The sequence below is a fragment of the Mesoplodon densirostris genome, chromosome 14 (genome assembly GCF_025265405.1).
Source record: "Mesoplodon densirostris isolate mMesDen1 chromosome 14, mMesDen1 primary haplotype, whole genome shotgun sequence".
Classification (NCBI taxonomy): domain Eukaryota; kingdom Metazoa; phylum Chordata; class Mammalia; order Artiodactyla; family Ziphiidae; genus Mesoplodon; species Mesoplodon densirostris.
The window spans coordinates 30,407,220-30,434,340 of NC_082674.1; the positions used below are offsets into that span (position 1 = coordinate 30,407,220).

The 27,121-nt window shown below is 45.7% G+C and overlaps 1 protein-coding gene across 2 annotated transcripts; it reads right to left on the reverse strand.

Annotated features, from left to right (window-relative positions):
* Positions 1-1,134: 1,134 nt before the first annotated feature.
* Positions 1,135-24,337, reverse strand: CDC42EP3 (CDC42 effector protein 3). 2 transcript variants are annotated; one of them, XM_060117251.1, is made up of 2 exons: positions 24,046-24,337; positions 1,135-3,135 (listed from the first exon to the last, which is right to left on the reverse strand). In XM_060117251.1, the coding sequence occupies exon 2, from the start codon at positions 2,896-2,898 to the stop codon at positions 2,134-2,136; it is 765 nt and encodes a 254-aa protein (XP_059973234.1). In that variant the 5' UTR covers positions 2,899-3,135; positions 24,046-24,337; the 3' UTR covers positions 1,135-2,133. The 2 variants fall into 2 exon arrangements, with proteins under 2 accessions (XP_059973234.1, XP_059973233.1); XM_060117250.1 differs by having other exon boundaries at positions 24,006-24,337.
* Positions 24,338-27,121: the final 2,784 nt, after the last annotated feature.

The window sequence follows — 27,121 nt, forward strand, 5'->3', positions numbered from 1 at the left end:
TGGAAAATTGTGGGACAGAAATGCAACTGGGGAATTAAGGCAGGAACTCAGTGCTCTAAGGGACCTTGTTGCCTCTTTCTACTTCAAGTCATCCTAACTGCGTTTCATCAGCAGCTCAGATTATTTCAGCTAACTAGATGATGGAATTGCAGCAACTCCAGACATGGTGAGAATATCACTGAAACGTTTGGAGGAGGCAGTCATTTCAGGGATACATTCTTTTTTTTAATATAAATTAATACATTTATTTTTGGCTGCGCTGGGTCTTCATTGCTGCGCACGGGCTTTCTCTAGTTGCGGTGAGCGGGGGCTACTCTTGGTTGTGGTGCATGGGCTTCTCATTGCGGTGGCTTCTCTTGTTGCAGAGCATGGGCTCTAGGCACATGGGCTTCAGTAGTTGTGGCAGGCGGGCTCAGTAGTTGTGGCTCACGGGCTCTAAAGTGCAGGCTCAGTAGTTGTGGCACACAGGCTTAGTTGCTCCGCAGCATGTGGGATGTTCCTGGACCAGGACTCGAACCCGTGTCCCCTGCATTGGCAGGTGGATTCTTAACCACTGCACCACCAGGGAAGTCCCAGGGATATATTTCAAGGAGAAATGAAAGTTTTTGCGTGCAAGTATTTGTCTTTGAGGGGGAAGGGGTGTTGACAACAGGACCGGAATCGGTGTGTACATTTCCTGTTCCTGTTTCCTTAACCAACATCCTCAGGGCATCTCTGTCTTCTTGGGGGCAAGGTGCTCTGCTGCCCTCTTTCTTGGCCTCCTTAATCTTGTCTATATGGCACCTGCTGCATGGAAGCTTCTGTCCTGTAGGGACGGGGCTGGGGTTGCATGAGTTTGCTGTGTTAAAGTAAGGGAGGAGATTCACAGAAATGAGTTTTTGAGAAGTTGGCATCAGTGCTGACTTAAAAAAAAAATTCTCATCTCACATGTTCATTTTTCCTAAAATTGAGGGGCCTTATTTTTAGAATCTCAAACCTTTGGGCAATAATCAAAATTACTGAGTGGGTGGAAATCACCTCCTAGCTTATTTTAAAGGCTCATGTACACTTTACAGAAGCAATTTTTCTAGCCCTGGACTTGAAGAAAATATAATTACTGTCTTATGTTTTTGTTTATTACTATAACCAAGCAAGTTGATTTTAACATTTACTCTTTATTGTGTTGTATGAAGTACCTATGTAATGCAAGTATGTACTGTACTAAAATACCCATATTTCCAAATAACATTATGTGGTGTAGCCCACAGTCTCTGCAGAAGCATTGTGAGTAACCTGTGCCTTTACACTTTACAATCCATTGTTGGCTGCTGTGAAAAGTATGATAACAGATGAAGAAAAAAAATAATAAAGCTAAGTATGAATACATTTTTCCAAACATACACATACACAGCTTAGAATGGAATCCCAATGGAAAGTCAAATGACCATATTTGATGTAGTACCTATAAAATGTAGACTCTGCAATAAAGAGCCAAAGGCACATAAAAATATATTTTAACTTTAAAAATAACTTAGTTACAGCAATACTTTGTTTGTGTCTTACCAACATGTAGCTGACAGTCAAAATTTCGCAATATAGATATAATATATAGAGATATATAAGAGCTACAAGCAAATCCCCGAAACCCATAAAGTTGTTCAAATGTGAAAACAGAGAAAAGTTTTAACACTGAAGAATTTGCTATGGTGAGCCCAAACGATATAATATAGAAAAGAGTCTAGAAAAAAGGCGTGGGTGTTAAATAAATTGACTTCCTCTTGCTCAGAAAATGCCAGAGTACTGTAAAGGTCCTTAATGTGACTGGCACAGCCCTTCATAAGTAGTGCCAGTCCTGGCCAAGCCAGATTTCTTATATGTCTGAAAACAAAAAATGTGAGCTGTACATCAGCAATGCCCGCCGAAAATGGGTTCTGACTCACTTCCTCTCTTTGCCAGGATAGGTTTGTTTTTTTTCACTGTTTTTGCAAACAGGGCATACCAGGTAAAAAAATATTTTGTAGGAAAGTTATTTTAGAAAACCCATCACATGACAGCAAGTATAGCCAGCGAAGCTCTTCTCTTTGTGGTTAGTTTTGTTTTGTTCTGTTTTTTTGATACCTTTTACCCCAAAGGAAAAGAGCCGGCGGTGTCCTGTTACTTATTTTTATCCATGACATTCAGCACCTCATCTAGAAATGAGGGCCCAAGATCGAGCTGCAGGGAGAGGAGGGAACCCGTGAGATCAGAGAGGGACTCCTCTGATTTAGTCTTTTCCTTGACGAGCTCGCACGGGGCGGAATGGTCAAACATGTCCTCGGCCGCCCAGTCGGGATACTGTTCGGAGAGGCTGGAGGAGTGGCTGCCCCTGCCCTGGCTGGACTGGGATGCGGACCCGCTGGACCCCCACGAGACGTCCCCCTGGTGGACCGTCCCGTTCTCCAACAGGCTGCTTTCCTCCGGAGCCTTCTCCTCCATGACCGGCTCACAGCTAAGCCGGGGCAGCTTTCCCGGCCCTAAGGACTCCTGTTTGGAACTGAATGTCACCGGTGACAACAAGGGCAACATGAGTGCTTGGGACCCTCCAATGGTTGGGAGGGAGATGGCGTTTTTGAGCACCGGGGAGGGCGTTTCTGTGAACATGGAGTCGGAGGTACTGTTGGCCCGGAAGAACTCGTTATGCCCGGGGAACTGGCCCATGCGCGCTTTCTCCTGGTTTCCAGGTAGAAGCTCATAGTTGCCTTGAAGAAAGGAAATGTCTCCAAAGACGTCGTGCTGGCCCTCTTTGCCAATGTGAATGGTGTGGCGGAAGTCTCCAAGGGGAGGGCTGATCATATCCGGAGACAAGATGTCCCTCAGTTTAAATTTCTTTCCTTTCTTGTTATTGGCAGCTTTCAGGTAAATTGGGGTCTTGGCTGGCATTTTGGAGTTTGAGGATGTCGATTTTGCAGAAGTGAAAAAGGGCGACTTTCTTCACAGACGTTCTATGTTTCCCAATAACCTTTTTGATAGGAACTGTCACATCATTTTTCTCAAGTAGCTTCAGAAGTGGCTCTGAAACAAGATGGAGGTCTAAGAGGCCTTCCTGGACTTACAGCCAAGCAGGGCTTTCTGGAGAGCCGGTTACATCCGCCAGTCCCTTCCACAGCATGGAGAAACCTGGAAGAGAAACCAAAGCAGGTTATAATTAGCTGACCCTTCAGGGATCACTTGGGCCTGACTTTTTCACTTTCCCACTTTTTCAAGAGCCTGTAAATAATGGCAGGACCAGTTCCCATCTGAAGCCAAACTTTATTTTGTTTCTCTCCATTAAGCAGGATAAAAACTTTGATCTTAACAAGGGTCCACTAATCTTAGTCTTACTTCAGGGGAAAAAAGAAAAAAGGGAGAGAAAGAGAGATTAAAAAACCCAAACGTATGACATCAGCACTTTTTAAACATGGTCATGGACACAATCTTCTGGATATGTTCCTTTTCCTCTGTTATAAGAACTGCTCTCAGCACATGAGCGGAGTGATTTCAGCTCCTTAGACACAACTGAATTTGTTTTAAACTATATTTTCTCTCTTGCTTTGGCGTTCACACTAGCAAAACGAAGAATATTTTGTTGTTGATTGACTTCTTTATGTAAATAAAAATGCAATACAATGAAGTCCTATAAGGAAAGGAACTGGAAATATCATTTACTAAGTGACAGTGAAGCTAGTGTCCAACAAAATCTCAGTGAAAATGCATTCTTACAGTTGAGAAAACTGAGATTCGGAAGTCAAAAAAAAGGAACACCCTTTCTCAGTAACATAAAGCCATTATGGAAGTTGGAACTGGAATCAAGTTGTGGCAGAGAGAACGGGGCTGTCAAAAATTTCAGGATTTTAACCTAAATGGGAAAAGAATTTGAAAAAGAATAGATACATATATATGTATAACTGAATCACTTTGCTGTACACCTGAAACTAACACAACACTGTTAATCAACTATATGCCAATATAAAAAAAAAAATATTGTGAAAAGCAAAAAATAAAATTCAGGATTTGGCAACATTCTGAAATGGAAGGAAAAGAACAAAACTGCTTCTTTTTCAAAGAAAAAAGTGTGATCATACATTATAGGTTGGGTCTTCACTTGAGAATACTTTTGAAACATTTGCTGATAAGCTTGTATCCTTTCCCTGTGGTAGGCAGGGTTCCAAGTAAGTGGCCGCCTGGTGTTAATGCCTTTGTGGGTGGAACCTGCGAGTTGCTTCTAAGCAAGGTGATGAGATGTCACAGCCCTGATTAGGTTACATTATAAAAGATTCCGTCTTAGCAGACTGGAGGGAGGCTCCCTTTACTGGTTTTGAAAAAGTAAGCCACTGAGAGAGGGCATATGGAAATGAATTCTGCCAGCAACCTGGGGGAACCTGGAAGTGTATCTTTTCCCAGTTGAGCCTCCGATGAGACCATACCTCTGACACCTGGTTTACAGCCTGATGAGACTATGCATCTAAGCCCTGCCTGGAGACAACACAGGTAGGGCTGTAAGCCACTACGTTTGTAATGTGTTACCCGAGTAGAAAGCTAACACACTCTCCCTGCACGTGCTATATGACACAGTTAGAAGTGATGGGCTACAAGAAGGTTTGGGGCTCTCGTCTTACAGATGAGAACCTCTTCATCTCTTGAAAATAATCCTCCAACTCTTCAGTCACATCAGCTGACATGGAGAAGCTAAAACCTTCGCCACTGTGGGAATTCCTAAAATGGCTCTGCTGTGACCTCTCCCATTGGGCTCTCCTCGCCCTGGCCGCAGAGCAAATAAATAAGTAAATACTCCGAGGGCTGGGTTAGATGGTGGCTTGAGAGCCACATTTGCTTTGTAGAAGCTGGAGGCTGTCTACATCTGCCCCATATTTCTTGCCTTTCAGCAAGAGTTTTAAGTTCATTTGCCTGTGGCAGATGGCGAGGACTCTGCTCCAGCCAGGTAACAAGTAGATCTGTTTGGGAAGTGGCAGGCACCCAGGCCTGAGGAGGCAGAGAAGGATGAGCTGGAGAGACCACCCTACCCTGGCTCTGGGAGTGGGGAGGAGGCCAAGGTGGCATGAGGTTTGCACCCAGAGCAGGCTACCCTGGAAGTTGCCAGATAAGACCACACACTCCCCGGGGGTGCCTGGTGGGTCAGCCTTCCCACTTCAGATTAGGAAGGCACAGAGATACCATGTTACTAAAAGAGACACTTGATACCAAGTGAGTAGATGGGGAACCACAGCATGGGAAGACATGCTTGTGAGTCTGACATTGTCATATTTTTAACTCTAATTTGGGTCTTGTAATAGTAACAGAAGTGGAAGCCCTGGGTCTTCATGCTAAAACATCAATGTCCTTCCCCTCTAAGTGCACAACAGCCCAGGGCCCCTGCCACCCAGGGTGCCTGGTGTCGCCTCCCTGCCCCTCTAGGCACAGTTTGATGACTGCCTGCAGAAGCAGCTAGGGCGCTGGGCCTGCAGAAGGTGGGGGGCAGCCCCGAGGAACAGCTGCCCACTGGAGCCGTGTCCTCAACGCACAAGGCCAGGAGGGCAGCTGCCATGGAAAGATACAGTGTGTCCACTGTAACTCCAAGGCATGTGAGGGCTGCATGTGGTCAGCTGGTGGAGCCAGGGTTATGCAAGGCCAGAACCAAGGCATGGCATTCATTTCAGATTCTTTAGAAAAACAAAAATAGCATGAAGATGCAGCCAGAGTGCTTCTGTGCTCCTCTGACTGGATCACTCACATTCACCCTTTACCTGTACAGCGACTGGGGATATTGGGGAGCAAGAGTGAGGAGAAAAGGTAGAGGGTGTGCCTGCTACACTTGGAAGGCCCAGTCCTCAGTCCCTGCCTGGCCACAGCCATGGCCACGGGCCCTGCAGGCCCCTCGGCAGAGGCTTGCTCGACCTGGCAGAAGCTGGGTTTTATGTCAGTGGAGTGGATGCAAAGGTGGGAGACAAGCCACAAAAAAACAAAGAAAAAAGTAAGAAAAGGGTTGGTGAGCAGAGGCTAGATAAGCTGCAGGCAGTAGATTCTCAGGAGTGGGAAAAGAAAGGAGATACCTTAAAAGGCATTTTTCTTTCTCTCTACAAATATTTACATAGTATTTACTGCATGACAGGGATGGAGGCTTCTAGGACTTTGGAAACAATTATTTGTATTGAATTTCTATTGTGTGCCAGGGCTAAGAGCCCTCCAATTCATTGGAAGTTTAAGGAAAAAAACAAAACGGAAATTTGGTGCAAAAATGTCAGTTTTACAACTTTAGACAAGTTGATGTTTGTGATACGGTGCTGGGGAAATATCTGAGAGCTCTGACCCATCCATCTATCTTATCTGTTATCTTTCCTCCTCCAGCTCAGGGGCAACCTGTGCTTGATCCTGGGAGAGGCAATCCAATACCCTGACTGCTTCCTCCCCTCCTTTCTGCTTTCTGAATGTTCTGGGCTCCTTGGCTTATCAGTCAGTGGACAGCCATGCCCCAGGCTGACTGTTCAACAACTTCTCTGCTGTTGCTAAAGCAGGAAACTGCAGGGCGGTTTCTTCACTGGGAACAAAGTGCCTGGTGCTGGAGAGGGTATGTGTGCATCTCCTGGGAACCACCAACATGTCATATGACAAGAAATATTTATTGAGAACGTCTCTATGTGCTAGGCACTGTTCCAACCTTCGGTGTGTTCTAGCTCACTCACAAGAACCCATGTTAACACCCCCATTTAACTGACGAAGCATCGAGGCACAGGCTTTGCCAAGGCCGCACGGCTACTAGGCACTAAGCCAAGTGGCTGGGCATGGGCTCCAGACATTGGGGCCTTGCCATTTAAGGAGCACACTCCCCGGGAAGTCAGTCAGCTCCCAAATGATGAAGGGGGTTCCTTCCAAAGCCTCTTTAAGATACAAATATGTGATAACACAATGGGCTGATAAGGGTGGGGAAGCATGCACAGGTCCAACCTCAGTGGAAGGCAGTATCTATGAAAACTACAAATCACATTCCTTAGGCCCCAGAATTCCACTTACAGAGATTTATCCAATTTACGTATATGGGAAATAAGGAAATAACACATATACAGTGTTGTCAGTCCAGCATAGTTTATAACAGCCAAGAGTTGGAAACAACTGAGAATTCCCTGGTGGTCCAGTGGTTAGGACATAGAGCTTTCACTGCTGGGGGCCCGGGTTCAATCCCTGGTCGGGGAACTAAGATTCCACAAGCTACGCAGTGCGGCAAAAAAAAAAAACAAAAAAAAAAAAACAGGAAACCACCTAACTGTCCACCTTTAGAGGACTGGTTATACAAATTAAGGTGCATCTGTACAAATGAATATTACACAGGCCTAGAAAAGGATGAAGCAGCTATCTTTATATGTGATGTAGAAAGAGCTTCAAAGACATATATCTTCAAAGGAAATAAAAGAGAGGTGCAAAAGTGTGTAGATAACATCTGTACTGGCTTGTATGTAGATAAGCTTTCTCTGGGAGCATAAGCAGGAAGTAATGGTGAGGTGCCCACGGGGAGAGGAAGTAGATGGAAGGGGATAAGGGTGGAAGAGAAACTTTTCACTGTACATCCTTTCATGATTTTGGATTTCTGAACCACGTGAATGAATTAGCTATTTAAAAAAAATAAGTACGAGGGTTGTTTCGGGCTCAGATTGCACTTTCCTGCAGAGACAATTTTATATGTAGGTCCTAAAAAGTCTACCGAACCCATGAGTCACTGATCATAATGCAAACAATATTATGGGAAAGTGGGTTCAAAAGCCAAAATCTTAAGGTGGAAGGCCTCACGAGAGGGCTGAGCCTCATCTCACCTGAGCTTGTCAAAGGGACAGATCATTCCTTTCTGTGGTGATCAGGCCTTCACCAAAGAGGCTCCACCAGTCTGTATTTGTAGGATGGAAAAGGTCTCAGAAGAGAAGGTTTTTCGTCAGAAGGAAATGAGAAGAGGGAAGAGACTCAGGATGCTGGGGAAAGTGTGGGTGGCAGGGTACCCATGTGGAGGGAAGCACAGGCAGGTGGAGGTACTGGGGCTCAGGGGTGTAGCTCCTTCTCTGAGAGGTGGTGGTGATGCAGACGAGCAGCATTTTATGATGGAAGGGTCCTAAAGGCCACAACACGGAAGCCCGTCCCTCCTCACCATTTTCTGAAAAGGAGACTTGAGCTCCTGGAGGCTGCTGGTGGCTGACCCATGTGGTAGCAGACAGAGCAAGGGATGAATCAGAGGGAGAGCCTGAGTCAGGTGGACACCCAGGAAGAGGAAGCGGGAGAAGAAGACAGGAAGAGCTAAACCAAAAGGGCTTACAGGCCTGACTAGAACTGGAGAGCCAGCCCTCCTGGGTGTTCCATGATCCAAATGAAGAGCATTTCCAACCTTTGCATATCGGTCAGGACTCCACCACCATCAATGACTCTCCACACTTGGGACTCTCCTGCTCTCCAGCTTTCCTACATTGCCATCATTCCTCCACTCCCACCGTCTTGGAAAGAGAGGAAGGAAGAAGGGGAGGAAGGGATGGAGGACTGGAGGGAGAAAGGAAAGAAAGAAAGAAAAAGAGACAAAGAAACCATCCGATGTGTAGACCTTTCTCAAAACCCTGCCCTTGACCCTGAAATCTGAACTCTCCAAGGTTGCTGATCCCGTTCTCCGGAAGTTCTTAGATCACTGTTTGCTCCTCTTCCCCCACTTAGATGACACTTGAGGTAATATTCATCTTGGAAATTATAGATTCCTCTGAAAACAAAGGTTCCAGCTCCTGGGCACCGGAGAGGAGAGACTGGCCAACAAAAGGGTTCAACTCCCCAGTCAGTCGCCTGTCACCGTCTATCAAGGTTAGAGAGGATGTCCGGCAGATGTGTGGGCGAGAAGTCCAGCTGCAAAGGCACAGACCCCCACTCACAGGAACTTGTGAGAAGCTCAAGGGTTCCAAGACACAAAAGGACTTAGGAGGAAGTTGAAGGCATGGTTTTGATAAGAAAGGCAGTGTCAGGTGGTCATTCCTGTACCAGGCTAGACAATTCCAGTTTCTTACATGTGACTGCTTTAAGCATAAGTGACAGTGTTAACAAGAGAAATCAACACAGCAATAATAATTCAATGAAGAAAAAAGGTGAAGTGGCCACCCTTCCCTTCATTTCCTTATCATCCTTTTGGTAAAGAGAATGATGCTGAAAAGACCAAAACAGGGCAGCAGCCAGGAGATGGGGGAGAAAAGCAAAGGGTTATGAAAAAGTCACACACTGGAAAATCCGTCCCTGGGTGAGCAGAGTTGACAGTACTGGCAATTCACAGGGCTCTGAAAGTTGAGATGCTTTCAAATTCCATTTATTTTAAGAAAGGAGTGTTTGGCTTGTCTACTAATTGTTTTTAGATTAATTCTTAGGGGACAGAGAGGGTCAAAAAGTTCTTGCATCCTGCACAATAGGTTGCAATGTTAATCTAAAGCACGCATGCATAAAAACAGGGCAGGTGGGAGGGAGGCATGTGTGCGTGTGGCTGTCCTGGGGGACCTGTGGGCCTTGTCCTTTCTTCGACTTGCAGGAAGTGAGTCGGCACTGGACTTCCCCTTTCTTGCTTAGTTGTCACATCCTTCCAAGACCCCCTAACTTCCTATCACTTTTCGCTTTGTCTCAGCGTTGAATCAGCACGCCCTTCTTCCTAGCACCCAGATGCAGCACCGCTGCACCATCTGGGCCCCAAGCAAAAATACTTGGTTTTTCCTCCTTTGTGCCTGAGGCAACAGTCCCAGGGAAGGATGGTAGCGTGGCCAAGAACCCGCCACCCCTTACACCCACAGCCATCTCTGGGGTATTGCTCTCCGTTGCCAACATAGGGGAGACAATTCCACTGCGATGAGCCCTGGAAAAGTGTATTTCACCCTGGGCTTCACACTTTAAAGGGATAAAGGTGACCTGGAACATGTTCCTACAGGTTCCCAGGAGTCCAACAGGGAGACAAAGGGACTCCGTCAGGACACGTGAGAAAGTGAGGCGGAGCAGCTTAAAGAAAACTCAAATACTGAGGGAAAATGAATCTTCAGGGATCTGAAGGATTCACTGAACTGCAATGGAAAAGGGATTAACTTGTTCAGTACAGAGGCCCTAGGGCTACAAAAGCAGAAGCTACAGGGAAACAGCTTTTGGATCCTCTAAGGGAGAACCCAGGGTTCTGGCAAGATGGAATGGGTTGCTGTGGGAAGGGGGCAGTGTACTGGGCATGCACGGAGGATGTCACCGGGCAGCGGCCTTTGCCTCTGAGCGTCTGAGATGTGCACAGTGGGTGGGGTCTCGTCCCTATTCATTTTGAGTCTCCCACAGGGGAAAACTATCACTGCTGATTTCCTTATGGCTCCACATCACACTCACCCATAAAAAACACTCACAGACTTTTCCTAGAAGACTTTCCATTTGAAGACAGCAGTTATGACTAATATAGGGATGACCAGACAACCTTCTGTATCAGAAATACTAAAATATTATGACGATGAGGGCACTCATGCCAATCCTTTTGCAAACCTCTGTAGGAGTGCATCTCTAGATCAAAGTATTTTAAAATTCAAGGGAAAAAAAATCATACTACTAGAGATTCAACATTGAACTTACATGAAAATCTAAGACAGAAATAAATGTAACCAGAGAATACCCTGGTAAATGGCATCCTGAAGGGATGCTTTTCATATTTTTAGTCTGTTTTACTCCACCCACGAGAAGATAAAAAGATGCCTTTTCTATTTTTAGATTCTTATCCTCTCCCCATATTATCTGAACTGAGGACATAGCTATATGCTGCAAGGCTATAAAACGCCATTAGCTTAGTTCCCAGCCGCCTGGCTGTCATGCAAATGAACTTATAGCCAGACTGAGCAGACTATTTTATAGACCCACTCAGAAAGTCTATGCTACATCTCAACCCTCAATTATTTATAAAGGGACTTCTCGTTTATGATTCAGCTACAGCTTGTATTTATTTTTCTTTTACAACCCTGATTATATAGAGACCCACAAATACCATATGGGAGACTCACTGCTAATGTGCATACACTCCTCACATTTATAGGAACTAATTGTACTGTTTGAAAGGGTTTTTAGAAGCAAAATTGGAAGACAGAACATCCACCTCAAAGTACCAACCCTGCACTTTTGAAGAGAGGCCATTTCGACCTTTCTCCCTATTAAAATGAGTTATTGAGGAGGACTCAAGACGGATGTGGAGCCCTGGCAGTTATAATGAGGCAGGAGAAGGGCCTGGTTCATTTACCATGACAAGTTTTACAAGGGACTCAGCCTCAGGGCTGGGCAGAAGGACCAAGGCAGAGGCTCTAGCTGGTGGATATGAATCAAATAAGACCATTCCTGTGAACTGCTCCCATGCTTCTAGAACTAATGGATCTGACTTGGTTTGTGAAGCTGCAAGGACAATATCAATATAGGATGAGAATCTCACCCTGAAGGTGTCAGCAACATTCAGCCGGGAATTAGCTCAAATCTGAAAACTCAGCTCAAATCCAATAACTTGTAAAGTTGCTTAGCTGCTCACCAAAAAAATAAAAAGAAAAAACCCCCTAATATTTAAGTCAGTAACTATTCTATGAAAACTCCAACTATGGCAATAGGAATATCAAATGATCCAAACAGGTTTGACAGGTGTCCAGAAATTCAGACTATGGTCACTTGACTCATACTACATATGGTATGGTGTTCTTCGTCCTTTGTCTTCAGAGCACATCTAATGTAGGTCTCTTGACTACTCTTCCTTCCCTAACAGGATGAAGGGACAGATAGGGATTTCCATGCCGTCCTCCCATCCTGCTAGGGCCCTTGACAGTCGTCCACACTCGTTGCAGGGGCTCCTCTGCATCACACCAACACTGGGTATGTTTGGAACCTGGCAGTGGCCAGTGCATTCTCTACTTACTTCCACGGCAACCCCCCCCTGTGTTATTTGTACATAAATATCTGTACACAAAGATTTGTTGAATGCATGAATGAGTATCCCTTCTGACTAGGCTGAGAGCTTTTCTGTGAGTATAAGCTGGGTCTTGTTTATCTTTTTTGTCAACCATAACACGTGGCACACAGTGAACTAATTAAGAAGTGTTATTTAAATCCCTAACCCCTGCTAGACCTCTGCTAGACCTTCCATCATGAGAGATGAGTTGCTTTGCTCTCAGGAACCCTCCCCCAGTCCAAGTCTACAAGGGATGCCTCTAGAAAGTAGCAAATTTGAAATGACGAGTTCTCTAAAGAATTTATATATGTGAATGGCGATGGCTAGAGTGCGTGCTGTGGGCCAGACAGGTGAGTATTAGAACACACCTCTTAGGAACCAGTCTTAGATTAAGCCCATGTCTGAGACCCATCAGCCAAAACATGGAGGAGCCAGGATTTCAGCTATGGCTGGACTCCACAGTCTGTGCTTTTAACCACTGCTGATTTGATAACTAACGTGACGACTGCCGTGGAAGTGGGTTGAGAATGGGAATGTCTATACCAGGCTATCTGTCCTGAAGTCTGACAGCACCAAGAGAAAATGATACACTATGATCTCAACATCAGTGAGAGGCAGAGATGATGACTGGACCTTGTCATTAACTAAGAATGAATAAAATGGTCCCAGATACCAGCCTCTCCAACTCACTAGGAATTTTCAGTATTTTTGCCCTTGTCAAAGAATTTCAAAAGGGATTTGACTTCATGTGAAATAAAAGCCACAAGATTAAAATTTTGAGGTAATAAAAGCCCCTGAGTCTCAGGGAGAAAAAAAAATATCCTGTTCTTAGAAAAAAGCGTTAAGTGCTGTTAATTATTTTCCCAGAGGAAACACGTGCATCGTGGCCATGCATCAGGGCGCCTTGTACACCCACAAGGCTTTTGCCGGGACAATGGCTCCGTTCCCTTGCTATTGACACGTGACTTCCCTCCTGACTTTCTGAAGCTAAGAAACCTGTGTTCCTTACGTGAATTGTCCTCCCACCTCTTTACCATCAACCACTATTCATAACATCCTCCAAGACCTGCTTCAGTCACTTCCTTCCTGGAGAAATTCTCAAACTCACCTCACGCAATCCAGGCTCATTACTGCCTTGCTTGGAGGTTTTCTTAGGGCTCCTACAGAGCTTATATTTGTTTTCTTTCCTGTTCTTTTGTGATTTTGTGTCTGATATTTCTGGTAGGTAGTAAGCTCAATAAGAATAAGGTAGGCAAAGGTGCTATAAAAAAGGAGCCGCTGTTGTTAACAGTCTCTTCTTTACGCTGGATCACTTACAGAGCCTCCTCTTGGGCTGCGAACACAAGAGGCCCTTACATTTTATTGAATAAGCCCTTTTACTTTTCCCTATGCCCATCCCTTAGATCAAGGGCCTGCAAATTATGGTAGGTGGGTCAAATCCAACCCCGTGTCTGTTTTTGTAAATAAAGTTTTACTGGAACACACCAGTGCTCACTTTTTTATGTACCACCTTCAGCTCAGTAGTTCTCAACTGAGGGTGATTCTGTCCCATCCCCCACCCCCACCCCCGCAGGTGACATTTGGCAATGTCTAGACATATTTTTGATTCTCATGACTGGGGGTGGTGGCATCTACTGGCATCTAGTAGACAGAGGTCAGAGGCACGGCTAAATGAACATTCTACGATGCACAGGACACTGCCCCCACAACAAAGAATTTTCCGGCCCCCGTTCCCTGTAGTGCTGAGGGCTGGAAACTGGTAGAGCTGCTTTGAAATGACAAGGTCAGAGTTGAGTCGCTGTGACAGGCTGTATGTGGCCATCGAAACCTAAAACACTAAACTGACGCTTTACGGGAAAAGTCTGAACCCCTGCCTTAGACGCTGGCATTTTCACGGGGTTGGATGGTGGTTGTCCATGGCCCAGCCCTCAGCAGTCTCCCAGCAATCACACCCCTGTCCTTGGCCTCAACTACCTCTAATGTTAACTTCCAAATCTGTGTCTTCAGCCCGTACATACCTTAGTCTAGACCAGTGCTACTCAAAGTGGATCTATGGACTAGGCCAGTCCATGATGAGATAAGGAAAGAAATTGAAAGTAAGCTTCTAGAAACTTTATGACATAATCAAGCATGCGGATCTGTGGATTCTTCTCATTGGTCAGACTCTTGGCAAGTTTGGGAGCCGTGTATGATCAGGTCTGCGTGGAAACTGGGTGTGGCCCAAGCAGCTACTCACTGTGCCAGGTGTCCTATACAGTCCATGGGAAATTGAAACAAAGAAACAAAACACTAAAAAACACTGGTCCTTCACAGAAAGAAGCACTGGACTTTTCTCCCCTAGTCTTTCATACCTTTCTCCGTTGCTTCCTTGAGGTACTTCCCATTCAACTTACCCCTGATAGAATTTGCCATCTTTCCTCCTCTTGCCAGCCCTCAGCATAGGCCTCCTGTACTTTTCCCTCTCGGTAAATGGCAGGAAGTCACCCAAATCCAAAACCCGGCTGTCACCCCCCACCCCTCGCCCTGCCTCATCCTCCACATCAAGTCCTATTATTTGTCTCCTCTTGTCCATCCTCCTGCCTCATGCCTCAGCCTCACTTGTAGCTTTCACAATCTCTTGCACAAGGGCATTTGCCTTCCCACCTGTCTCCTTGCCTTCAACCTCATCTTCCACTTTATGTTCCAATCTCTATCAGAAGGCACCATCTAGAATGCCCCCTTAACCTTGAGTGGCAGGCCCACCCTTACAGCCTGGAGATAAGATAGCCTGTGAGGCCCACTTTAGCAATCAGGGTCTCACCCAACCCTGCAGCTACATGTCCAGCCAGTCCTCAAGGCCTATACTACTGTTTTATACCTCAAACCCACCAACTCTCACACTACACTGCAATTACTAATGTCTACTCCACTAGGCTGCCTTCTCTTGGGGACAGACTATATTTAATTCATGGCTGGTACTGAACAAATGTTTGTTAAATGAACAAATGAGAAAGTTTGAGATTGCCTTGACATCTTTCCTCTTCAACCCTGCCTGCCCTGCTGAAAATGCAATCTGAGTCTTTCTGTGACTCCTACAGGAAAATAAAATAAATTAAAAAAATCATCTAGCAAGGAGCTGTCATCTATTTTCTTGTGGCAAAGGTTTTCTTTCTTTTCCTTTCTCTATCCGTGCAGGGTAAGAATTTAACAGCTTATCAGTGTGAGCCACAGTAATTCTACAGACTCATACAGATCGTTGAGATTAAGGCAAAAAATATTTGTTGACATGCTATTTCAAAGGGAAAAGACTTACATCCATGACTGCCATGTGCAAATAGAGTCTTAGAGAGACAGGCAAGACTCTAGAAAGATCTGACAATACATTTCCCGGAATGCAGACTTACTAGTTACATTTAAGCCAATCTTAAAGAATGAGGCCCAGGAGAAACAATGAGCTTGCTCACCTGACCTCTCCTTTCAAAAGGAAATGGATTAAGGGGAAACTTGGATTATTTAGCCCAAGATATACAAGGGAACCTGCAAGAAGCTGTATAATGGACATTCTACAGAAAAAGAGTGTTGTAATATCAGTGTATAACTAGCACAGATCAAGTACTTAAAAAAAAAACCTATTAAATGAATGAACACATGGGCAAGCAAAACAGTAGATAGAGCTCTCACTGCTATTCTAGGCCTTAGGGGAGGAAAGAACTGGGTGAAATGTTGAGCCAGCCCTATAAGATTCTTTTACAACTCCAGACCATATGGGGGCCAGTTACCTCCTGTGTAAATGGGATAATCACCCCAAACTCGTCTATCTCTCAGGTGATTATAAGAGCTGAGTGTGAAAATCTTCATAGAGTGCTATGAAAGCACAAAGCATCTTTATCCCAAATGAAAAAGCAGAACATCTACTGAAGTACAATGCTAAGGAGGGGAACCATTCTAACTGCCAAAATAACCATATCCATTTTCTCCTTAAAATGTCTCTGGCAGTCACCAATATATGATTGCAGATGGGGCTAAACTAATTTGTGTCTGCCCTGTGAACAACTGGGATTCTTACCTCCAGCTTAATTAGAGAATAATTCTGTCAGCAGGACATGGAGCTAACTTCTTTACATATACATGTATCCTTTATCTCCAAGGGCAATTCCTCCAACCTTGAGAACAAATGGGACTCCTTTGAGTTAGGAAAATTACAGCCAATGATTGGTCAGATGAAGAAAAATGTAAGGGCATACAGTTATTTTCTTTAGATATTTGGTGAGCTGTCAGGTGAGAGGGAATCAGTACCATTCCAAGAAAAGAATTAGGTGTGTGATTAAGGTTCAAGGAGAGGCCAGGTGGGGCTGGATGGGAAGAAGTCTAACCAACTTGAGTTAATCAGCTTAAAGAATGGGAAAGGCCCATCAAAGGAAGTTTTCTAGCTGAGCCTGAGACTGTGTTAGGAATTCCAGAGGGGAGGGAGAGCATTCCTGCACTGGGAGAGGAGTTTGGGGAGATACCCGCTAGTCTGTGTTCCTCATTTCAAGTAGCAGCCCCAGGTATGTCCATGTAAGCTTCATGTATACACAGACAGGTAACAGAATCATAGATATGTGTTTGAGATTTATTTATACTTAATAAAGAAAACGGATGTTAGGGTTCTAGCTTCTAGGGAATTTTAAGAAAAAAACATAATGCTTTTTAGTGAAGTTAAGACTATCCTTAGAATCAAAATACTTTTTACTAGCTTATAAAATTTTCATTATCTTTTCTCACCTTTCCTGATATTAAATTAAGGGTACAAAGCAATGCCAATGACTTTCTCTGAGAGCCTCAGCTTGCTCATCTGTAGCGTGGAGATAGTAACACTGTCTTCTTAGCAGGAGACAACACATACAAAGTAGAAATAGTTGCTAGTGAACAGCAAATCCAGGTTTGCTTTTGGAACTTTTATTTCCCCCCAATGTTTCTGATCTGCTGTTGGCTGAGTCTGCAGATGCAGAACCCACGGATACAGATAGCCAACTGTATAATTCCTCATTCTGCGAAAAAACTGGAATTGGGAAGAAGTCACCGTTTTACTCCCCATGCTGCCCCTGAGATATGTCGGCAGTGGCACTACCTGCCCTGTCAGGTGAGCCCACAGCTTAAGGGCTTAAGAGGAATACAGAACAAAATCCACCCACGAGCGTAAACTTCTACTAAAACTTATGTAAGGCCAAAAATCAGCATTAGTTTGGAAAACATTTCACTCTGAAGTCATCTGAGAGCAGGAAGAGTTTCGTTTGGTGCTATGCCGTGCACAGTGGGACATGTGGCTTGAGCTGATTCATTCAGCGAGCAGCAGGCTTTGGAGAGAGCCTTCCGTATGACTTCATCCAGTCCCTGGCTAGTCATTCACCTTCCACAATGTCCATTCAACAACAAACATCTAATAAGGACCTACTGCGTGCCAGGCACTATTCTAGGAACCGAGGCTACAGCAATGACGTGCTCACAGAGCCTATGTTCCAGCATGGAGACAAATGATCAGTAAGCACACCAATGATGAATGGCTCATGCAGGCATGGCTGAGAGGTCTAGGTGAGCATTAGAAAACAACAACGCTCATCCTTCCAGCACCGGGACTGCCCAGTCTGTGCTGTAAGTGGACACATGGTACCGAGCCACCACAGTCACACCTGGGCAGGAGAAAGCTTCAGTGGAGGTTGCAACAGCCCGGCCGAGAAGACTTGAGGAAGTTCTGGTGGTGGCCTGATTTTCAGAGTACCTTGGATGATCATTATCACCAAAACCAAAGGATTGGAGGTACCTCCTTTTGAATTTGAACATTTGGTAGCCTGGGAAGGAATAATTTTACTATGGTCAGACTTAAGCTTGGGTAACTGAAAAGGATTTCTGGCTTAACAATGCTAAGAGAAGATAACACAGGTAGGACTAGATTGTCCATTTTTTCATTAAGTCCTATTGTAAAAAAGATGAATGCCAAGCTAAACTAGGTTCAGTCCCTACTCTCAAAAGAGCCAGTAGTCTAGGCAGCCACAAGGGTCAACAAATGATCATTTAAACACAATCAGTGTTAAAATAGGAGAAGGTACAAGACACTATGGAAAATGCCTCAGATACAAGGAAAAACCAAACACAAAAAGACAGAATCACAGCTGTTTAGAGCCAGGAGAGAGCTTGGAGAACTTCCACCAGCTTGCTCTGTACCCCCATCCTTCCCCTTCCACATCTTCACAGACAGAACCTACCCAGAGATGGGCAAGGATTCGCTTTGTGACATAGCTGGCCAGTCAAGGGCTTAGAACCCTGTCTCCTGCTGTGTTAAAAATCAATGTTACATGTCTGAACTGATCCTTGGCCAAAAAAAAAGTTAAAAAAATAAATAAAAAGGGGAAGAATTCACATATATTCTGAAATGGCAAAGCCACATATGACCTAAAAATGACTTTGCTTGTTTAAAAAGTTGTGTGTAGCCTAAATGATTATAATGGATTTGAACAGAACAGGTCTTTTCCAACTAAACACACAGTCATCTATCATTGGCATGATGCGTCTACAAATATGACCTTCAAGTTGTCACCAGAACATGACAGATTCCCAAATGTGTAAGCTGTCTAAATAGAGGCCTGACTTTGAAGTTCTCTGCCCTCCACGCTGGCTTGGGCTGCCCTGCCCGGATTTGCACTAGGTCTGTTTTTCAATGCAGGGTTTTACATATTAGTATAGTAGTAAGACTGCTATGCTAATAGGTGTCACTGATCCTGGCTCACTGGATTCTAGAGCTAGAGATGATCTGAAATCATCTAGAACCAAAAGCTTCATCTTAGAGATGAGAATAGGACCCCAAGAGGTCACAGTTCCACAACCTGGGTCAGAGCTAAGACCAGAACCTATGTTTTCTGATCTCCAATCCCTCTGTGATTGTCTCCACTTAATTCTGCATGAGTTTTATCAAATAGAATGGCGGGATGTTTGCTAGCATCTTCTAGTGCGTTCCTGTGTCTCTGGCCCTGTACACCCTGTGGTTCTCTAAAAGGTTCTTGAGTTCCTTCAGCTCTGTAGGGCAGGCTACAGCGGGTGGTGTCTGCCTCTGGCTTGATGGTTCCCAAAGTGTTTCTTGCTAGACTAGTCCTGGCAGCTGCTCTGTGGGCAAAATGATTTGATAGACATTATCTCCGTGTGGAGATTCACTGTACCAGCGACATTCAATGCTCTGAAAAGTCCTGCAGGGAGGGACCTTCATCAGACTGGTTTCCCAAAGAATCCTCTTCTGATGCTATTCCTGTCTCAGAGTTCACATGAGGTGGTGCTGTATTAGCTAACTGCAGGTGTGTGATCTCTGTAACATGCTTAACAAAGAATCAAAGGCTAGAAGGTAAATGATGACTTTCTCAAATATGCAAATAAAACCCAAACCACTGAAAATCCAGGTTTTAAAAAATTTAACATTTGAGGTTCAAGGATTCTACTATTAATTCATGGCTTGATCAAGAAAATACTAATTTGAACTCATCAGCCCTTAAACTCATCAGTTTTCTTGGCTATTCAGAAATAGCAAACTTTCTAATATCAATATGATTTGTATTATAAAACTGTATGCTTTAATTTAAAAAACTGCTCTTCCACCAGAGGTGCTGTCAAACTCAGTCATCACTATGAGACTGGGTGAGCCCGGGCACTCAAGAAGTACATGAAGGCCAAGGAAGGCATCTTTTTCTAAAGGAAAGAACATACCTGACCGTTGCTGTAGAACTAGTTGGCTACTGATATTATTTATTCTGGTTTGTGGGATGCTGTTTTGGTTTGTAACCTTGAAAGGATGGGGGCAGGAAAAGGGGAGATTCCAAATGGAGGTGAACAGTCCTAACGCTATTGCCCTCGGTTTTGAGACAACTTGGGTTATTTCAAGCCAAGACATCCTTTCCAGAACCCCTGCTTCAATCTGAGCAGCCTCCCACAGCTCATCACAAACCCACAGTATCAAAGGCAGTGGAGGCCAGGCAGGCCCCTTGGGTTATCCGGGGCACCCCTCTTGGCTTCAAAGGCCTCCTTGCTCTATCTTTCACACCAGAAGGTTATCTGGCAGGGTCTGGGGCATGTGCAGAACTTAGAACTGTAATGAGGCCCGACTTCTGCCAAGGACAGAACCTTCCTGCACACCTTGCTCGTGGTTCCTGCATCTTGCTTTAGCTCCTCTTGGGGCAACATCACGAGTGCCAGAGACTGCAGGGCCAGGCACCATGGATGTGGTCACCAGTCTCAAGGAGGTGACCATCCAGATCGGTTACTGGACCCTGCAACCCCCTGACCTCTAGAACTTCAAAGTAAGGATGTGTTCCACACACTAAACTCCACTTCATGTTTGGGTCCTGATATTCCTAGTAAATCTCTTTGTTTATGGTCTAAATTAAACTGCTCAGGTTACCGCTAGCAGTTTGATGCTGGATCCACTGCAGATGACTACTGGCCATACTTGTGAGTTGAACTATCTTCAATAAATAAAATAATGCACATGGTATTCCCAAAGGCTGGCAATTACTGTCATCTTCCTTTGGGCGGTGGTACTGTGAGATACAATGTACTGCGAAATGAGTTCTCTGTTCAGAGGCCAAAAACCCTTAAAAGAGTCAGATTTAATAGCTTCCCTGGCCTTCCTCCCTGTTGGTGAGGGTGGGGTATTTATTTAGCATAAGGTCAAACAGACCTGAGTTCAAACCAGATTCTGCTACTTAGCTGTGTGACCATGGCCAAGTTACTAAACCTTTCTGAGCCTGTGTTCTCATCTGGAAAATAAGAACAATACTATCTACCTCAAAGAGCAGTTGTGAATATTAAATGAGACAACTAGTATTAAGCACCTAGGGAAACAACAAAAGCAATAATGAAAGCATCAGCTTTTTATTGGGTCTACTCTGGACCTGGCCTGTTCTGAGTGTGTTCTTTTTTAACTCATTTAATCCTCAGAGTAAGATTATCCTTATTTTGTAATTGATAAACTGAGGTACACAGGCTAAGTAATTTGCCCCATGTCACACAAGTATTAAGTGCCAGGGCCAAGATATGAACCCAGACAGCCTGCCTCAGAGGCTCTTAACCTCAGGGTTTTTTCCCCATCTCCTTAAGCAGAAGATGCTGATCTTTGTGGAAAATTAGCCATTCATTCATGCGCATACTGGGTTGCTAAATTGCATATGCATGTTTAGGTATGTTCCTTACTGTGTAATTTGGGGCAAATTATGTAAGAGGTCTTTCCACACCTGTAAAATGGGGATATTAACAATGCCTTCTTCATAGAGTGATTATTAGAAATAAATGAGTTACTCAAGGTAAAGGGCTAAGAACAGGGCTTGGCACTTAGGGCAGGCTCCATGTAGGAAGTATCTTTGACATACAAATTCACGGAACAGTGGGACATATTAGGAGAATTCTTTGGCTTCGGTGCTTGGTAAAGATTTTGTGGCTGGCTTAATCTAGTAGTTTCAAATGACTATACTGTCCTTGCTCTCTGGCAAACATACTGCATTTAAAAATAGATTTAGGGGCTTCCCTGGTGGCGCAGTGGTTGAGAGTCCGCCTGCCAATGCATAGGGGACACGGGTTCGTGCCCCGGTCCGGGAAGATCCCACATGCCGCAGAGCGGCTAGGCCTGTGAGCCATGGCCGCTGAGCCTGCGCGTCCGGAGCCTGTGCTCCGCAACGGGAGAGGCCACAACAGTGAGAGGCCCGCATACCGCAAAAAAAAAAAAAAAAAGATTTAAGTGTTTATTCCATCAGTGAATAAACAGGTACACAGGATTCTGGTTAGAAAGAAATTAGGCCCAGCTTAAATAAAATCAGACTGAAAGCAAGAATTTTCATAATTAAAAAAAAAAATTAGAGCAGTCTTTCTAGAGGTTTTTCAGGTTATGAATTGGAAGTCCACTCTATGGATAAATGTTATGGCTACTGGGCAAAGAGCTTGTGAAAAATTTATGGCCTGGTAAAAGTCTTTTGGTGATGTAGGTTAAAACAACTTTATCCCCAACGCTGTTGAACACCACAAATTTTAGAAGGGAGAAAGGGCAGCTTTTGTGAACATGTTGGACATAAAACACCACTTTAAAGGAAAAGCTGGACAGCAGGTAGGACAAACCAGCTCATGTGAACAGTTCTGCAATGATTTTTATGACATTGTATTTATTCATATTGCACCACGTTTAAATTTACAATAAAAAGCAAAAAAATGTGCAACACTTATTACTCTGGCTGTCTTTACATGTTCCATTGAGATACAAAACAGAATTTCACTGCTCAGATCTTAAGGGAAGGGGGAGCTCATCTTATTTCATGTCTCTAGCTGCTGCCACAGTCATAGCACCATGTTCCAATCATGGAATTCATAATGTAAATCTCTTGCAGATGATAACCACTGGAAAACAGGAACTGCCATGGATCCAGAAAGGCTTCCAAATTTCTCCTCTAATGTTCTTATCTGTGAGCCCAGAGGCTGGTACTGAGTGTTTTATTCAATGAGTGATGCCTGTTGGGAAACCTACATTCTTTAAGAGACTTAATGAAGAACTCTCAACCATTCCTTGGTTCTTTGACTATTAGTCTTTATCATTAATTTCACATGTGACAATGCCAAACATTTCACAACTGCCCTAACTTATCTCTGAGTGTTTCAACCTAATCTGAAAACATACCTGTGTAGCTTATTCTTAACTGTCACAAGAGCTCATAACAGATCTTAGCTGGTATCAAAAAGAGAATCTCTGGAACTGTCCAGAAAAGAAGCTGCATTTCCTGGTCGTTAGACGAAAGATCTTTTCGAAGTTAGAAGGTTATAGGAAGGTTATAGTCTTTTAAATTGCCTTAGGGATACCCCTGGGGCATCATCAGGGCTTCTAGGTGAGCCTTTTGTCTCCCCGTGCTTCCCTGGGAAGTCCCCAAGAAAGGCTTTCCTATTCAAAATCTGCTGCTCTCCTGATTTGTGTTCTTTTTTAAAGGCAGCACCCCCAAGAAACTCTAGGATACTACTGTGAAGCCTAAGAACTGGGGGGTGGGGAGGAAACCTTTGTCTCCCTAACACACTCATAAATTCCCTCCCCTTAGCCAGCACCTCCCACCCCACCACCTAGCACGCATCAGCGGCGACTCCCCCAAATACACCAGGTCTGGAAAGATTCATGTTGCAATACCCTTCTGACATTCCTATTCCCGCCCTCATTTTAATTCACTCACTTTTTTTTTTTTTAAACAAAATGTAATTACTTGACTGTCAGCTTGGGCTGCACTCTGGGGCTTTTACTCCTTTCAACACAGCTGCGCTCCCGGCTTTGATGCTGCTGTCCACGCAGCTTGTCCCAGCCACAGCCTGGCTCTCGGTAATGTAACATTCAAGTGCATATTTATTTTTAAACTGACCTCTCAGACTGTACAGTATAAAGGAGGTCCTGCCAAAAAATATGCTACTTTCTATTTATAAGATGAAACACATGCCTCCCGAAGTCGAGAGGGGGATGGAGTATAATAATCCATAACGAAAAAATGGCCAGATCCATTCGTCCTCACATGTCCGATACTTGTCAAGACACTTAGTTTCAAGAAGAAAGGGGAAAAAAATATTGAAAACACTTCAGTTGTTCAGAAACCACCGTCCAAAAAAAAAAAAAAATCGACTGCCAGATCTGCAGGTTGGAGCCCCAGGCACAATGCCCCTCGTCAAGTGAGGAGAGGGCACCCAAAGGGTATTGCCACCTCAGATCTGCACCGTGCACCCTGTGCAGCCCTGATGCCAATCCACGGTGGGAGGGGAGCGGTAGCCATGTGCGGCTTGTTCTCAGATGGAAAAATGCAGTACGCGCCCAGAATGGCTGTCAATAGCTCGGAGGGTGCAGTGTAGCCGCGCAGCCTCACCCTGAAAAGTGGTGGGCACAAACGGTGGAGCTCTGCGATCTGGTCGTGCCGCTCGCACCCCTCCCAGTATGCTTTATGTCCCCTTTGATCCGTTGGACACCAGCTGGAAGGGGATGCCCTAGGTATCCCCGCTCCCTGTGCATTTCCAAGCCTAGCCCCCCGCGCACGCCGGAAGCGGCCACGGCCGCGGGTTTGGACATACTCACACACGCGCAGAGAAGGAGCCGTGGGCAGGCAGCAACTCACCAGCGGCGCCAAGGATCCCAGCCGCTGACCCCGGGCCCGGGCGCCGCAGTTCCCGAAGGCGCACGCAGTCCCTGCTCGCCACGCGCAGATCCAGCCGGGTCAGCCGGCGCGGCGCCTGCTCACAGCATTATGCGCTCGGAGACGGCGTGAAGGCGCCCAAGACCGGGGTCTCCGGACTCGCCCCTAGCTCGGGCCCCACCGCTGCGCTCTCCGCCGTCTCGGGCCGCGGCCGGGAGAGAAGGTGCAAGCTAGACTGAGCGTTCCGCAGCCGCACTCCCAGACTGAACCTGCGAAGGGCGGGGCGGGGCGGGGCGGGGCCGGCGGCGCGCGGGGCGGGTCAGGGCGGGGCGGAGGGCGGGGGCCGCAGGCAGACCCTTCTAGCCGCTGTACCTGAGCCCCGGCCCGGAGCGGGCGGACCGGGTTCACCCGCGGCTCGGCCTGCGGGCCCCCAAAGGACAATGGATTTTCATCGTTACCGCCCCAGCGCCACCCCCAGGGATGCGGCTTTCCTGCGAGAAGCAGCGTTCGGCTCCCTCGGCACAAAGAAAGGTCTCGGTTCGAAGCGGGACCCGGGGTGCTAGGTCCAGGGTGCCCGAGGACAAAGGGACTCCGCCCGCACCCCGGACACCTGTACTAAACCTTGTGCGCCCACCACTCTTCGTCCCAACGATCCGATCTAGCCCGGCAAGGCTCCGGCGCGGCGGTCGGGGCGCCCTCGGGGAAGAGAAGCCACCTGACCGCGCCGCCCCGGCCCGGTCTCGGGCCCCCGGGCCACTCGAAGCCCCGGTTTGGGGGGGAGGGTCGTGTTCTGACAGTTTCCAGCCTGATCCCCTTGGAGCTGCCGCCAAAACCCGGAGAGTGGATTTGGCGCACTGGAGACACCAGGGGCTGCTGGCTGAACAGGGGCAAGCGAACAGCCGACGCTGCAGGTTTTTCTAGTACAGGGGGAGGCGTTTCCTCTCCCGTGGGGTCCCTAAAAGAGATGTGCCTAAAGCTGGGGCAAGCGGGTGGCGGCCGCCCCCGGACGAGCGACGGGGCGCAAGTGGCGCAGTGGCTGGCCCTGGAGCGTAAAATTCAGCCCTGGGCGGCACCTGCGCCCGCTGCGCACCCAGCCCCTTCGCCCGGATGCCGAACGTGGACCCGGTTAATTAATTTTCTTAATCCGTCTCCGTCTCTTCCTCCTCGAGTCTTCGGCCTGGGGAATGAGTAGGCGACAGGAAAGGGCGGTGTTTTCCGGTCGTAAGGTCCCAGCCGGCACGTTCGGCCTGGGGAGGGGACTGGAACCCTGGAGAGTCGGGCTCTCAGGGCCCGACCCCAGCACCGGGACTCTCAGGTTGAATGGAAATCCTGGCACAAAGTGCGATCCTCCAGGGGACCTTGACTTTCCAGAGCGGTATCAGCTTCAGGTCATCACAGCGACGCCCCTGGGTCTGTCTGCAACCTTAAAGGATGCACATTAAGCCTATGTTGTAAACCTCGTGTGATGTTAAGGTGAAGTGAAAAGGAAACGGACACAACTGTTCTGGAAAGCAAAATACTTGGGTGGAGTGTTAAAAGCCTCAAAGAAAATAATAGTTGGCAGGTCAAATGGCCATGAAGTTGGAAGTCAAATACAAAATTCAGCTGAAGTGATGTTAGAAATCTGACAAGCAAAACAGTCCATGAAGATAAGAGACCCAGCATCGTTTCTTTTCTTCAAATGACAACTACTCCGAAGTTTCCTTTGGCAGATACCTGAATTTTACTCCAGATTCCTAAGAGTTTTACTAGGGGTTCATATTTCAAAATATATGTTCCATTTGGCACTAATGTATATATTTTATGTATGAATTTATTGAAAAATATTAAATGTTACTGGCCTACTTAGATAAAGTTATTTTATAAATATTTATGCATAGCTTTCATTGCACATAGTATTTTTATAAGTACAAATAATATGTATATATATTTATTAAGTACCACATGAAAAAGTCCTTTCGCACACATTCTTTACACGTGTGTCTTGCGTGTAAAAAATATTTTTTCATTTGCTGTGTCATTAGATGCTGTTAAAAACACTTTATTTCCACATGACTAAGTAGCTTGTTTTACAGCTTATGCAAATATAGAGTGGCAAGGTTTTTGAGGTAGCAATTTTATTCCCAAACCCCATTTTCACTTTTCTACACCGTTCCTTAACTTCTAGAGACTTTCCTTCTCTGCCCTTTTTTTTTTTTTTTTTTTTTTTTTTGTGGTACGCAGGCCTCTCACTGTTGTGGCCTCTCCCGTTGCGGAGCACAGGCTCCGGACGCGCAGGCTCAGCGGCCATGGCTCACGGGCCCAGCTGCTCCACGGCATGTGGGATCTTCCCGGACCGGGGCACAAACCCGTGTCCCCTGCATCTGCAGGCGGACTCTCAACCACTGCGCCACCAGGGAAGCCCTGCCCTTTCTTTATGAGACTTCACTTCTGGGCTCTAAACAGTTTATCCAGAACCTACCCCTTCAAGGGCCTAGTGGTGGTGATTTGATTTATCCTGGCTTCTTTGATGTTCCACATTATTTATTTGCACTGAACATCTTGGTACGGAACATCTCCAGTGAGGGAGAATGCCCTTATATAGTGGATCATCCTTCCAAACGAGGCATTTCCTGTACCATGATGTCTTTTAGGTTTGGTGGATTTTTATTTCAATATGGAAGAGAGAGAAAAACTTTGCTTTAGGAAGATTTTAGGAGTTCTGAGATTCTGCTCTGGGTTACAGAAAAGTTCAGCACCTTGAAAAACAGGTGGTTACCTTAGAAAACTAAGTGAGACTAAGAAAATGAACATAGAGAAGCTATTTTAATTAGTTGCAATTAATGTACTTATATCTGTAGAGCAAGCATTTGTCAGGTCCAACGATGGGCTATTTTTCTAGTCCCTGCTGTGGTAGAAGAGCCAAGAAGTTTTAGCAGAAACCTGCAATCTACTTAGGAGGCAGAGAGCAACAAGCCAGTGTATGCAGACAAGTGCAGAATAAAATATTCTAGCCTCTTGCCGTTAAGTATGGTCCCGGGACCAACAGCACCAAGCCTCGCTCCAGAGCTGCTAAACT

What these genes read in the sequence shown, in the direction of transcription:
- CDC42EP3 (XM_060117251.1), bottom strand. Translation starts at nt 2,898, where the DNA reads ATGCCAGCCAAGACCCCAATTTACCTGAAAGCTGCCAATAACAAGAAA.